At 38.5% G+C, this 15,655-nt stretch overlaps 1 protein-coding gene across 1 annotated transcript in view; it reads left to right on the forward strand.

The window, feature by feature from the left end:
* The first annotated feature begins 493 nt into the window (after positions 1 to 493).
* Positions 494 to 15,655, forward strand: part of HEPH (hephaestin) — an 82,592-nt gene continuing 67,430 nt past the window's right edge. The window contains exons 1-7 of the mRNA XM_049644674.1: positions 494 to 691; positions 2,791 to 3,035; positions 6,896 to 7,108; positions 8,243 to 8,425; positions 9,525 to 9,779; positions 11,671 to 11,839; positions 13,057 to 13,193. Of these exons, the coding sequence (XP_049500631.1) occupies positions 516 to 691; positions 2,791 to 3,035; positions 6,896 to 7,108; positions 8,243 to 8,425; positions 9,525 to 9,779; positions 11,671 to 11,839; positions 13,057 to 13,193 (1,378 nt within the window). The 5' untranslated portion in view covers positions 494 to 515. The remainder of the gene's footprint in view (positions 692 to 2,790; positions 3,036 to 6,895; positions 7,109 to 8,242; positions 8,426 to 9,524; positions 9,780 to 11,670; positions 11,840 to 13,056; positions 13,194 to 15,655) is intronic.

The following is a 15,655-nucleotide window of genomic DNA, read 5'->3' on the forward strand; positions in this document are numbered from 1 at the left end:
TCATTCTAGTGTTCATGGACATTTAATTATCATTTGTTTTTAAAAACAAAGAGGATGGGAAGTGGCAACAATGAAAAAAGAAGCAGAGGAAGAATTGGTGACTTGGCTTAGGTAATAAGTGAGTTAGTGGCCAAATCAGGTTTCTAGTGCCTGTTTCCTGATTCTTGGGCCAGAGTACATTCTTACTTTTATACTGTTGAAGGAACTCTATCCAGATTTCTAATCTGAAAGAAGTGATACATAATTATCACTATAAGTGACCTTTTAACTTTGCTCTCCAAAGTCCAGTATACAGAGATTATTGAATGTTTCTTGAACTGAAAGGGATCAGGTAAGGGAGGGAGAGATTCTGGGCTAATTGGTTTTTGCTTTCTCAGGCACTTGGTTTGGCTCTTGCCTTTTTAGTTTTCCAGACACACACAAAGCCCTTTTGTTTTCTTTCTTTCTTTCTTTCTTTCTTTCTTTCTTTCTTTCTTTCATACCAGCAGCTATTCATTTGCCTGTTTCCCAGAGTTATGTGGGCCATGAAACCAGGCCATCTCTTCTGGGCTCTGTTGTTTCTGCAACCTTTGTGGCCCCGACTGACTGATGGGGCCACTCGAGTCTACTACTTGGGCATCCTGGATGTGCAGTGGAACTATGCTCCCAAGGGAAGGAATGTCGTCATGAACCAGCCTCTGGACAATGATACGTATGTTTAATCATTTGTGCAATTATAGCTGGAGGGGGGGGTACCACTGAGCTCAGGAGGTAGCCTTTTGAAGACCTTTTTTCAGGTTGTGGTTAGCCAGCTCCTGATCTCCATGGCCATACACCCAGTGGCACGTTTCCTGGTAAGATGGTTAGTTGACTCAGGTGCCAGCATCCTATATGGAGTCTGCTTTTCCACACTGAGGTGTCCCAGCATTTTTAGGGTCCTAAAGGTAATTCCATATTCTCTTGATTCTAAAATGTTATCTACAATGCTTTCAAAGAAGAAAGAAATGTGAAAAATATACAGTATTTCTAAGATGTATGTGATGGAACCATGCTACCATAGGTCGGTGTAACTATATTGATTTCAGATATGTGAAAATTTGAAAAATTATGGTAATCCTCAGAATCAGGTAACTAACAGTAATGGCTATCACTATGTGACACTTTCTCTATGACAGTCACCATACTAGAAATTTACATACTTTGTCTCACTTAATTCTCACAAAACTCTAGGATGTGAGTATAAATATCCTCATATTATAGATGAGAAAACTGAGATTCAGGAAGAGCAAGTGACCTGCCCAAGTCCCACAGCTAGTAAATGGAAGGGCTGGAATTTAAGCCTGGGTAAAGTGAATACAAAATTGGTACTCTTCTCACCATTCTGCCTTTCACAGTTTCCATAAGATTAACCTTTCTTTTTTAATGGTTATTTTCGAAAGAGAGAGAGAGAGAGTGATAGAGAGAGAGAGAGAGAGAGAGAGAGACAAAGTGTGAGTGGGAAGGGCAGAGGGAGAGGGAAACACAGAATCAGAAGCAGGTTCCAGGCTCTGAGCTATCAGCACAGAGTCCAACACGGGGTTCAAACCCATAAACTGTGAGATCATGACTTGAGCCGAAGTCGGACACTCAACCAACTGAGCCACCCAGGTTTCCTGAGATTAACCTTTCTTAATCTTAGAGGCTTGAAGATTCTCCACAAATATCTATTGGGGAAAAAAAAAAGAAATGTATTAAAGAATCTTTTGTGATCTTGAGTCACTTTGTCTCCCCACAGTGTCAGAGTTTTCTAAAGTTGATTGTAATGCCTTAGAACTCTATAAGAAAAACTAAAGTAAGACTAGCAGCTATCTTTTTTTGAAAAACCACCTTCCTATCCATCTAGTTTTGGAGTAACAGTCTTTTTATTAAAGGTGTCCTTGAGGGATAACTTTATTATCTTCCATTCCCAATACTTTGAAATAATAGTTAACATTTATTAAGCTGTTACTATTTTCCAGGCACTGTCCTAAGCTCTTTATGTATTTAAAATTTTTTAGTCACCAGTATCGACTGGTACCATGATTATGTCCATTTTACAATGGGAAAAATATGCATAAAGAAGTTAAATAACTTGGGGCATCTGGGTGGCTCAGTTGGTTAAGCGCCCAACTCTTGACTTTGTCTCAGGTCATGATGTCACAGTTCATGAGTTTGAGCCCTACATTGGACTCTGTGCTGACAGTGCGGAGCCTACTTGGGATTCTGTCTTCTTCTCTTTCTGTCCCTCCCCCACTTGCTATCTCTCTCTCAATCTAAATACAAATAAACTTTAAAAAAAAAAGCTAAGTAACTTTCTCAAAGTTCCACAAATTTGTAAATGACAATATGGGCAGTATGGGAATCATCTGGCTCCAGAGCTTGTGATCTTAACCATTATGCTAGAAGACCTCTCATATATAGCAAGATGACTCAAGGTCAGGTCATATGGATTGGGAGTTGATCACCTAAAAAGAGTGAGTCCGTAGTTGCTGTCTCTTCATTACTATATATTAGGTTGAAGTGTGAAATTGCCTTTTTTTTTTTTTTGTAGTTTAAAAGTGGTCAAATATAAACAATTTAATATAGTCTAATTTCAATTTTATGTAGTTGAATTTAATGCTTCCCATTGTCTAACAGTTAGATTCTAACCTAAAGCTTCTGTGTTTTGATCAGTACAATCACATCTTCTCTTAAACAAAAATAGACATTTTTTGGTCAGGTCCCTCTGGAAAGGGTCTCCAGATGTTTAAAAACTGTGGCAAAATTGTGCATCGTTCTTTTCTTTCTTCCCAGAGTAGCTTCCAGCTTCTTAAAATCTGACAAGAACCGGATAGGGAGCAGCTACAAGAAGACCATCTACAAGGAATACAGAGATAGCTCTTATGTGGATGAAATAGCCCAGCCTACTTGGCTGGGCTTCTTGGGGCCAGTGTTGCAGGCTGAGGTGGGAGATGTCATCCTTATCCACCTGAAGAATTTTGCCACTCGTCCTTACACCATCCACCCCCATGGTGTTTTCTATGAGAAGGACTCAGAAGGTAAATCAGACCACCCTTTCTTTCTCCTATCCACAACAAAGACTGCATTTCTTTTAGTGTCATTTTAGAGAGAGGAGCTGGGAATGAAAATAATATTTAATCTCCTTATTGATCTGAATTGGCAGGGTAGATAATATGGAGATTCAATCTACCTTTTATCATAAAGAATTACTTGAATAAGATTTTTTCAAAATTTTATTTAAATTATAATTAGTTAAAATATGGTATAATATTGGTTTCAGGAGTAGAATCTAGTGATTCATCACTTATATATAATACCCAGTGCTCATCAAAACAAGTGCCCTCCATAATATACATAAAATATTTGACTGTACTTTGGGAAGAGAAGAGTGAGCTTCAAATGTAATGGAGTGTTATTCTAGTGTCACAGTCTTCTTTTTTTTTTTTTTTGCATCCATATACCACATTTAATATAATTTACATATGTTTAATTTACTTATATGTTGAGGTGGGTTTTACTTGACTAGTTAACATATTATATTTTGTAAACATTTATAATCCTAATTTCATTATTTTACCTTAACATTTTGAACAGCACATTCTTTCTTCTGAATCTTAAATAATTCCATAAGCCCTTGAAAAGCTTAGGGACCATCAGGTACTGTGCCCATGGGTTTATTTATTTATTTATTTTTAATTTTTAATTTATTTATTTAAATTCAAGTTAGTTAACATAGAGTGTAGTATTGGTTTCAGGAGTAGAACCCAGTGATTCATCACTTAAATATAACATCCAGTGTTCACCTTAGCACAGTGTCACAGTCTTCTGAAAGGTCCGGTTTTCTTCTTAAGAGGAAGTTCAGTTTACTAATCTGTAACCCCCATCCAATGGCCTATGATAATGACACAACACTGAGTGAGGGAAGTAGAAGGGAATCAGGTTTTGACTGGGCCACTAACGCCCTGTATCACCTTGGGTAAGTTATTTTCCACAGTTTTCTTCTCTGTAGAATAGGTAAGTGGACCAACTGATCATTAAGTTGGATTCATTTAAAAAAGTAATTCTAATATAGTTAACATTCAATGTTATATTAGATTCAGATGTACAATATAGTGATTCAACACTCCATACATCATCTGGTACTCATCACAAGTGCCCTCCTTAATCCCCATCACTTATTTAAGTCATCCCCCCACCCACCTTCCCTCTGATAACCATCAATTTGTTCTTTATAGTTATGAGTCTGTTTCTTGGTTTCTTCCCCCTCCCCGTTTTATTTCTTTTGCTTATATGTTTTCTTTCTTAAATTCCACATATGAGTGAAATCACATGGCATTTGTCTTTCTCTGACTGAATGATTTTGCTTAGCATAATACTTCATAGTTCTATTCATGTCATTGCAAATGGCAAGATTTCATTCTTTTTATGGCTGAATAATACTCCATTGCATATATATCTATATATCTATGTATCAATATCTATATCTATATATCTATATCTATATCTATCTATCTATCTATCTATATTATATATATAAGCAACAGAAATAAAACGGGGAGGGGGAAGAAACCAAGAAACAGACTCATACCTCTATAGATATCTATATTATAGATAGATAGATATATAGATAGATATCATATCTTCTTTATCCATCCATCAATGGATGGACACCTGGGCTGCTTCCATGTCTTGACTATTGTAAGTAATGCTACTATAAACATTGGGGTGTATGTATCCCTTTGAATTAGTGTTTTTGCTCTACTCTAGAGGAAGGGGGTGGGTCCACACAGTGCTGGGTCCTTTAAGACTTCAAGTTTTGAATCCCAGCCATGTGCCAAAGAAGCACACAGGAGAGCTGTGGTGCAGGGTAAGTTGACTGATCTTGCTATTCTGTGATGGCTGCCTGAACAGTGCAGGGTGTGAGATCCCCTGTCTGGGAACAAGAGATTAGGGTGGTGCCATTTCCCCCCCAACACCAACAGGATGGGACCTCAGAGCAGCACAGCAGCCTCCAGTGTAGGCAGGGCATATTTACACTAAACCCACCCCCCTGTGCCTGGAAACTGCATATTTACTAGAACAAGACTGACTTTAAGCCAGCACAGAATGTCTCTCCTCTAGAAGACCAGCATAGGCAGCACCCAACATTCACTAAATATACTGAAAATTGAGTGCTTCAAAATGACATCTGCAGTTCTGGTGGAAATAGGTCCAGGCTTATTTTTTTCCTGTTTTTTCCTTTCTTCTTCTTCTTTTTTTTCCTTTTTTTTTTTTTTTTTTGGAATCGACTGTATAGTTTTTTTTTTTAATTCGCTGCTTTTTTTTAAATTCCCTTTCCATTTCTCTTGTTTTGGGGAATCAGGATTTTTTCCTCCAGGCTTATTTTAACAATCAAATCAAATCACACCTATTTAAATGTCCAAACACTTCCCATTAAAAACTCAGCAGAGGACTGACCAGTGGGAAAGAGCAGACAAAACACAACAGCAGAGTGCACACAGCATATACCAGAAATACTTCTTGAAGTGCCATGTGACCCCTTTTTAATATAGCAGTACTCTCAGTTTCAGGAAACATAACAAGCTTTTAAAACATGCAAAAGGCAGAAACTTAGCCAAAATGACAAGAGGAATTCTTCCCAAAAGAACGATCAAGAAGAAACCATAGCCAGGGAGTTGCTCAAAAAACATATAAACAATACATCTGAACAAGAGTTTAGAACAACTGTCATAAGACTACTAGCTGGGCTTGAAAAAGGCATAGAAGACACCAGAGAAACCCTTACTGAATAGATCAAAGACCTAAAATCTAGTGAGGCTGAAATAAAAATTCTATAACTGAGATGCAAAACCAACTGGATTAGTCACAATGAGGACTGAAGAAGCAGAGGAGAGAATAGGTGATACAGAAGATAAAATTGTGGAAAATAATGAAGTTGAAAATAAGAGGTAAAGTAAACTATTACATCATGAGGGGAGACTTAGGGAACTTAGTGACTCCATAAAATGAAACAATATCTGTATCATAAAAGTCCCAGGGGCAGATGAACATGTAAAAAGGGGCAGAAGGTTTATTCAAACAAATTATCGCTGAGAAGTTCCCTAATCTGGGGACAAAAAAAGGCATTCAAGTCCAAGAGACACAAAGAACTCCCCTCAAAATCAGCAAAACCCTGTCATCAGCTTGACATATCAGAGTGAAACCTGAAAAATACAAAACTAAGAAATAATTTGGAAAGCAGCTAGGGACAAATGTCCTTAACCTACAAGGGTAGACACACATATGGTTAGCATCAGACTTGTCCACTAAAACTTGGCAAGCCAGAATGGAGTGGCAGGAGATATTTCACATGCTGAATAAGAAAAATATGCAGCCAAAAATTCTTTATACAGCAAGGCTGCCATTTAGAATAGAAGGAGAGATAAAGAGTTTCTCAGTTTTTTTTTTTCTTTTTCTTCTTCTTTGGGGTCGATCCCCAGTAGTGTGATTACTGAATCATAGGGTAGTTTTATTTTTAATATTTTGAGGAACTTCAGTCAGCTTTAGATTGAAATTCTGTAATTGTCTCTTTTCCAAAGAGGGCCTGAAGAAAGGGCGGTGGGGGCAGGAATTCTGTCTTCTTTCTTGCTTCTATGCCATTGGTTTTGCACGAGGATACTATTGGATCAGGCTGTGCAGCACTTTCCATGGCGATAGCTCCTTCTCCAATGGCTGGCACCTCTCCAGGTGCTGGGAGGTTGATATAAAGTCTGTGGTTCTTTGGCTGGATATTACCTGAACAGGTGCCCTCTTCAGGTGTGAGGACCACTGTCTCATATATCATCCCTCTCTTGGCTTCTATATCTGTTACATTCGTTCTCACTCACCGAGACTGGGCATGTGCAATTTCATTTTCTAGGCTCCCTATACCCAGATGGCTCCTCTGGTCAGCTAAAAGTTGATGACTTTGTTCCCCCGGGAGGCAGCCACATTTACAACTGGACCATTCCAGAAGGCCACGCACCCACTGATGCTGACCCAGCATGCCTCACCTGGATCTACCATTCTCATGTAGATGCTCCACGAGACATTGCTACTGGTCTCATTGGACCCCTTATCACTTGTAAAAGAGGTACAGACCCCATGGGTGAGCTACTGAGATGTGGTGTGGGATATTTCCAGGAAGCAGTGATGTGTGTTGGATCACCTACATATTAAACAGCAACCTCAAGGAGTGTTAATCCAGCACCTTTATTTATTATTAGGAATAAACCACGCTAAACTTTCTTTCTACTATTTTCTTTTATTTCATTACCTTTCAAAAAACTTTCGGGGCACTTGGGTGGCTCACTTGGTTAAGTGTTTGACTTTGGCTCAGGTCATGATCTTGTGGTTTGTGAGTTCAAGTGCTGCATCAGTCTCTGTGCTGACAGCTTGGAGCCTAAAGCCTGCTTCAGATTTTGTGTCTCCCTCTCTCTTCCCCTCCCCAACTCTTCCTCTCTCAAAAAAATAAATAAACATTTAAAAAATAATAATGTTTTCTTATTTTTTCTTACTTCATTTTAAAACCTTGAATTAGTAATGATGAGAGTCAAGTAACATAAAAGTAAGGTGTGCACTAAGAGTTTAAGTGTGATTTATATCAAAAGTGGAGCCAATAGGATTTGAGGAGAACTGGAACTTGGTTGGAAATATGATAAGTTTAAGTACTGCCAGGCTCAGAAGACCTGGGTGTTGCAGAAGTATGGTCAGATTAAAGCCCTGGGTTGAAGGCATAGGTAGGGATGGTGGGAGGGATATTAATCGTATATGCTTAACCTTCAAGTCCTAGGATCAACTGAATTGGGTTTAACGGGGGTAATAGAAATTTGGAAATCAAAATTAGCAGCAAAAGGGGTGTCAGGGTGGCTCAGTCAGTTAAGCATCTGATTCTTGATTTTGGCTCAGGTCATGATCTCACGGTTTGTGAGTTTGAGACCCAGTTGGGCTCTGTGCCGATAGCACAGAGCTTTCTTTGGATCTTTTCTCTCCCCCTTCTTTCTCTCTGCCCCTCCCCCACTTGCTCTCTCTGTCTAAAAATAAATAAATAAACATTTAAAAATAGGAAAATAAAAGAAATTATCAGCAAAAGGCCTCATCTGTTTTCCTGTTGACAACAGACTCTTAAGTCACCCTGTCTTGCTATTTCTTTCTTATGAGTACCCTTTGCAGGTTACTGTTGTTAAGGAAGGGATGTTTTCAAGAGCATCTTTCTTTCTTACTCTAGGAACCCTGGATGGGAATTCCCCTCCTCAGCGGAAGGATGTGGACAGTTATTTCTTCCTGCTCTTCAGTGTGGTAGATGAGAACCTTAGCTGGCATATTGATGAGAACATTGTCACTTACTGCTCAGACCCTGCCTCAGTAGACAAAGAAGATGAAGCCTTTCAGGAAAGCAATAGGATGCATGGTGAGCTGGGAGAGGGTGGCCACACCATGACAGTGAAGACTGATGGAGAGTTTGTACTGGGCCTAGCATTTGGTGGATACTTTCACATATTTGGTTCTTTTTAACTTCACAAGAACTTAAAATAGTAGGTGTCTTTCCCCTGTTTTACCTATAAGGAAACTGAGGATCCAGGATTACAGCTAACAGATCTGTCAGCTGTTATCCAGCTAACAGATAAACTGCACAGCTAAAATTCTAACCCTTATCTGTATGACTGCACAGTCTGTGCTCTTTCCATTAGATGCCCTGCCTTCTAATGTGGAATGGCCTAGGTTATCAATTCCAAAGTCATGTACCATATGCTCAGTCACTCAGGGTGAGTGTTGCCCACCGATACAATTAGTCAACATTTCTTTGTCCTAAAAAGGTTAGAAGAACTACCCACTTTGTGGGGGAAATGGTTGGCAATGAGGTAGTTGATCATCTTAATTAAATCTAAAACAAACTAAAGACACAAAAGCCCTGAGTCATGAGCAGATAACTTATTTTAGTAATAGAAACAATTTGATTTTATTTTTGTTTAATTAAGAAAGGGATTTACTTCTTCTCAAAGCCAGACAATTCCAAGGGGAGATGAAAACTCAGATGGAAGATGTAGGGATGGCTTGCACAGTTCAAATTTATCTTTAGTGTAACAACAATTGCTTTTGATAACCATGGTAATTAGTTAACTTGACAATTGTCCTGTGGAAATTTCCGAAGGAAATTGGCCTGGAATGAAAGATTAGCTTGCAAAATAAACCCCATTCTTTAGAAAACTTCTTCAGATTTCTGGGTTGGAATCTTGGTTCTATCACTTAATAGCTCTGTGGCTTTAGGAGAGAAGTAACTTTATTTCTCTGAGCCTTGGTTTTCTCGTTGTTTGCTTGAGAGCAACAATATCTGCTTATTTCCCAGGAGTGTTTGTAAGGTTTTAAATGAAATAAAGCATATGGTCAACATAGTCTGCTTTTTAAAAATTTATTTAAATGTTATCTATTATTTTTGTCCGATGGCAAACCTTCTCCCATTAGGCTGTATTTTCCTAACTCTGATATTTTATTTGGATTTTTATTTGCAGCAATCAATGGCTTTGTTTTTGGTAACTTACCGGATCTAAGCATGTGTGCACAGAAGAGTGTGGCCTGGCACTTGTTTGGCATGGGCAATGAAGTAGATGTCCACACAGCTTTCTTCCATGGACAAATACTAACCATCCGGGGCCACCGCACTGATGTGGCTCACATCTTTCCAGCCACCTTTGTGACTGCTGAGATGGTGCCTCAGGAACCTGGCACCTGGTTGATTAGCTGTCAAGTGAATAGTCACTTGCGAGGTGAGATTAAGCAACTCTGACCCTTGAAGTATAGAAGGGAGACGGCATTAATGGTCATCAGGTGTCTGGAGCCATAAGATAGGTCTTTCAGGTGGGACAGCTAGGTATAAAGAATGAAATACTAGACTAGAATTCTGGGACCTAGCCAGGACTTTCCCTAGCTCAGCAGTTAACATGCTGTCCTCTTTGCTCGGAATTCGAAGGAATTAAGATCTGGAGCAATTTGCAGCTTATTGAACAGGGAATGAAGGAGAAATTAAAGAATAGTAAGGCTTTTTCAGGAGATCATAGAGTACTGTGAGCAAGTAGTGATGCTCTAGTTGGGAACCAACAGTTATAGGGGTAGAAGATTTGGTTTTCAGAGAGAACATTGTTGAAGTAATGGCATAGTGCATTGAGGAGCATCAAAGGAGAGGGAGAATATATGAGACAATGAAGAGCACTAGATGAGTGATTAGAAGGTTTGAGATATTGTCTCACCTCTGTGAAAAACTCACTGTATGACTTTGGAAAAGTGTTTTCCCATGTATAGACCTCATTTTCCACATCTATAAAATTTGTTAGATCATTGCTAGCTCTTTCTTTTTTTTCTTTCAAATTTTTATTTAAATTCTAGTTAGGTAACATATAGTATAATATTGAGCTCACACTTTCTAGAATGATTTGATATATAATAAATTAGGTGGATCTCAGGAAGGTAATATGAGCCAGCCAGAAAAACCTGAACTCAAATCTTGGTTCTACCAGTTGTTTAATTAACTTTGGTTGAGCTCAGGTAACTTCTCTGAGAGAAGAAAATAAGCATTCCAATTTGCAGTTAAAAGATAGGATTATAAATCTCAGTTTCACCATTGACTAGCTGTCAATGTGTAATTGACAGTGTAATCTTGGGCAAGTTTCTTAACCTCTCTGATCCTTAGTTTTCTTCATCTGCAAAAGGGCACATTAAAAGTCTGTTTCACAAGACTTTTAATCCTCATAATCATATGAGGATTGAAGGAGGTAACATGTAAAGGTAACATAAGGTATTATTATCCGTTATTACTATGCATACCTCTATGTAAATTCTTGCACATTTGGAGATACTATTTATAATTCAAATTTTCCTGGGGTGCCTGGGTGGCTCAGTTGGTTAGGCATCTGACTTCAGCTCAGGTCATGACCTCACGGCTTGTGAGTTTGAGCCCCGCATCAGGCTCTGTGCTGACAGCTCAGAACCTGGAGCCTGCTTCAGATTCTGTGTCTCCCTCTCTCTTTGCCCCTCCCCTGCTCATGTTCTGTCTGTCCCTCTCTCTCTCTCTCTGTCTCAAGAATAAACATTATTATTATTATTATTATTATTTATAATTTGAATTTTCCTGACATTCCCAAGTCTGCAGCTTCATCTCTATGTATAGAAGAAGTTCCATTATTTTGGGAACTTTCCAGTTTACATGTAACTTACTTCCCTTTTTCTTCTTACTCCTCTTTTTAAAAAAATGTGATGCTCCTGTCAGCCCAGTGTAGACTTCCCTATTCTCATTTACAAAACAGGGGTTAAAGCTCAGATCTAGGAAGTGACTGGCCTAAGGTCATATAGCGAGTGATAAGGATTAGATTTGAACTCAGGTATTTCTGACTTCAAACTCTGTGATGTTGCTACAATGTAAGCCTTTTGAAGAAGCAAGAATGTGATCTAGTAAACAAACAAGTGGTGGTGAGCAAGTGAAGGTACTTGAATTCCCACATGGAATTCCCACATGGAATGCTCCCTTTCTCCCAGTCACGCTGTTAAGGAGTAAAAGAAAGTGGCATAGTGAAGGAGGGGGTAACAGGAGAAGGAGGAAGGTGGGTCATCTGGGTATACGACCTGTTGGGTAGAATGGATCCAGCCATTATGTTCTTCCTCCAGATGGCATGCAAGCACTCTACCAGGTCAAGTCTTGCTCCATGACTCCTCCCATGAACCAACTCACAGGCAAAGTCCGGCAGTACTTCATTGAGGCCCGTGAGATTCTATGGGACTATGGCCCGATGGGGCATGATGGGAGTACTGGGAAGAATTTGAAGGAGCCAGGCAGGTAAGAGGCAGTGGGCTTCCTCCCCCAGCTCCTGGGACCAGACCACCACCTTTTACACCCTCTCAGAAATCTTTCACTTCACTTAGACGTTACAATCATTGTCTGGCTGGAATTACATGACACAACTCTTAGCCAAATTCTTGTGGTCCCTTAGAGAGTTTGCTCTTAGGAAGCTACAAAGATTTTTGTAGGGTTATGTCATATTCTCAGCAAAGGATCCAAGTAGAGTTTGAGATTGCTCCTGTTATGATCCCAGGCCACATTCAGAAAATAAAACTCAAAAGAAACCAGAACAGTTGAAATGGCATTTATCCAATTCTTCTTTATTTGACTCATTGTTTACCTCATGGTCCTTTCCTTTCTTTTCTACAGCCTGAAGGAGGCAATTGAAAAGGAGTGTAAAAAGCACTGTGAGAAATGTAGGAAAAGTGGGAGAAAACCACCTTGTAGCCATTCCATTCTCATCCTTTTGGAAGAACTTCTCCAAATTCTTCTACCTTACCCATGAATCACGTAGGGAAAATAGAGCAGAAGGTTAGTTCCCTATTCAGTTGCTAGGCCTTAACTTATACTGACTCACTGGGCTATCAGTGATTCCAGATCTTTTACAGAAGAGGTACTTAGAAAATGACTAGGAGAGTTTTGGGAGGAATATTCTAGGGCACCTGTCATGTTTATTCTTCTAGTGAGAAATAATGGAATGAATCTGCAGAAACCATAAGAAAGTAGGAACTTGGATCTCAGCATAGCTTCTAGAATCTCCAACTGTGCTTGCTAAGTTTTTTGGCTTTCATTTTTAAGTTAAGAATATTTTTGATTAAGGTGAGAAAGGATCTTGAATACATGAGGATAATTAGGACATGTATAAGGCTATGTAACTTAAGAGGGCAGAACTTTTCCCATCGTCTGGAACTTGCAAAGGGAAGATTTCAGTCTACTATAAAGAATCCCAACCATTAAAACTCCAATAACAAGAAGGATTTGTTTTCTCTGAAAATAAGTCCACTGATCTTTGAAAGACTCAAGCAGGCAGAAGCTATATATCACTAATTAGTGGTGTCATCAAAGGATATAACTTCACTGTGTGGAATTTAACCTGGGTTATCCCTGAGGTTCTTACTAAACATAAGTACCCATAACTTAATGAGACCAAGGATGAGGTGGGGATCTATATGATACATAATTAAATCATATGACATTTACCTCTTTATATCCAGTGGCTCAGATAAATTCTTCCAGAAGAGCTCCAGTCGAATTGGGGGCACTTACTGGAAAGTCCGATATGAAGCCTTCCAAGATGAGACATTCCAGGAAAAGGTGCAGATGGAGGAAAATACGCATCTTGGAATCCTGGGTGAGGAATTCTTAACATATGAAATTCATTTACTGGAACCTGAGAACTGGTGAGGACTTAGACACTGGAACCTGGGGCACCTCAGAGGTACACTTGAAACAAGCATCTCCCAAACCGAGTCCTGAGGGATGAATATCTGGTGAAAAAAAGGTTACAAGTCTGAAAGTGTTTGAAAAACACTAGGTTAAATGTGGTCAAATAGTGTTTGCTGCAGGACTTCTCACAAACTTGTATTTATTTTTGTTCATCAAAAATATTCAAAATGTGAAGAATATATAGAATTCATCATACTTAATTACTGAACTTTTTATTAGTGAACATCTTCTGGTAACACTGTTATACAGATCACACTTTAATTTTTTTAACATTTGTTTATCCTTGAGGGGGGGCAGAGAGAGAGGGAGACACAGAATCTGAAGTAGGGCCCAGACTCTGAGCTGTCAGCACAGAACCCAACATGGGGCTTGAACCCACGAGCTGCAAGATCATGACCTGAGTTGAAGTTGGATGCCTTACTGACTGAGCCACCCAAGCGTCCCCAGATTACACTTTTAGAAGTGCTTCTCTAGGTATATTTCTGAAGGGACATACAAGGCAGTAAGACTGTTCAGGTTCCTGGCAATATGAGGCCAGGAACAGATTGGCATGACATGCAGACATGCTTGCTATGGTGAGGGATATAGTACAAGGTTTAAAGCCTGATACTGGATAAGGCATCCAGAAGAATAATATTCAGTAAATCACAGATATAGCAAAGTTGGGTGTGGTTTAGCCACTTGGTAGAGCCAGGAAGTAAAATAGATTGGATAGAAGAAAACTTTTGTAATGAAAGTAATGGAATTGGCCATGTTCTGGGGTTAAGTGTGTGTCAGTTGATTCTAGGAAATGTGAACATAGACAACAGGTCTTACATCTGCTGGACAGGAAGATACAAGGAGCAGAAAGCCACTTTGGGAAAGAAGGTGGGCCCTGAGTATGAAGAAGCTATCATTAATTGGTGTCCAGTATGAGTTTCAGTCTTCTTTGTTCTTCAACATTTTTATTGGGAAAACATACATATAGCATAAAATTTAACATCTTAACCATTTTAAGTGTACACTTCAATGGCATTAAATACATTTCATAGTGTTGTGAAATCATCACTACTATCCATCTTCATAAATCTTTTCATCTAATGAAACTGAAACTTTATATCCATTAAACAATAACTTCTCATTCTTCCCTCTCCCTAGTTCCTGACAACAACTGTTGTACTTTCTGTCTTATGATTTTGACTACTCAAAGTGCCTCATATAAGAGGAATCATGCAGTATTTGTCCATGACCAGCATATTTCACTTAGCATAATGCCTTCAAGTTTGATCCACATTGCAGCATATTGCAGAATTTCCTTCCTTTTTTTCTTGCCATGTATCATTCTTATGTCTTTATTTTTTATTAAATTTAAAAATTTTAATTCCATTATAGTTAACATACAGTGTTATATTTGTTTCAGGTGTATGATACAGTGATTCAACAATTGCATATAACACCCAGTGCTCATCATGACAAGTGCACTCCTTAATCCCCACCACCTATTTACCCCATACACCCATGTCCCTTGCCCCTGGTAAATAGTCAGTTTGTTTTTTATAGTTAAGAATCTATTTCTTGGTTTCTCTATCTCTCTCTCTTTTTTCCTTTGTTCCTTTGTTTTGTTTCTTAAATTCCACATATGATGAATATTGTATGGTATTTATTGTTCTCTGGCTGACTAATTTCACATTATACTCTCTAGCTTCATCCAAGTCAGTGCACATCACAAGATTTCATTCTTTTTCGTGGTTTAATAATATTTCATTGTATGTTTATATTATATTTTGTTTATCCATTCATCTATCAGTGGACACTTTGGTTGCATCCACATTTTGGCTATCGAGAATAATGCTACTATGAATATGGGTGTACAATATCTCTTTGAGACATGCTTTGGATACCTTTTGTTATGTGCACAGAAGTGGAAATGGTGTATAATATGTAAATTTATTTTTTTTTAATTTTCTAAAGAACCACCGTACTCTTTTCCATAGTGGCTGTAACATTTTGTATTTCCACCAACAGTGCACAAGGGTTCCAATTCTCCACATCCTTGCCAATGCTTGTTTTCTCTTTTGTTTTGTTTTGTACTGTATTGTTTTTGTTTTGATAGTAACCATCCTAAGAGGTATGAGGAGGTATCCCATTGAATTTTTGATTATCATTTCCCTAATAATTGGTAATGTTGAATATCCTTCCATGTTCCTATTGGTCATTTGTGCATTTTTTTAATTTAAATTCAAGTTAGTTAACATACAGGGTAGTCTTGGCTTCAGGGTCCTTTGTGTGTTCACTGGCGAAAAGTCTATTTAAGTCACTTTCCCATTTTTAATTGAGTTTTTTTTATTTTTTGTTGTTGATTTTTAGGAGTTCCATATGCATTATTGA

Source organism: Panthera uncia, chromosome X (assembly GCF_023721935.1).
Source record: "Panthera uncia isolate 11264 chromosome X, Puncia_PCG_1.0, whole genome shotgun sequence".
In the NCBI taxonomy this organism is placed as follows: domain Eukaryota; kingdom Metazoa; phylum Chordata; class Mammalia; order Carnivora; family Felidae; genus Panthera; species Panthera uncia.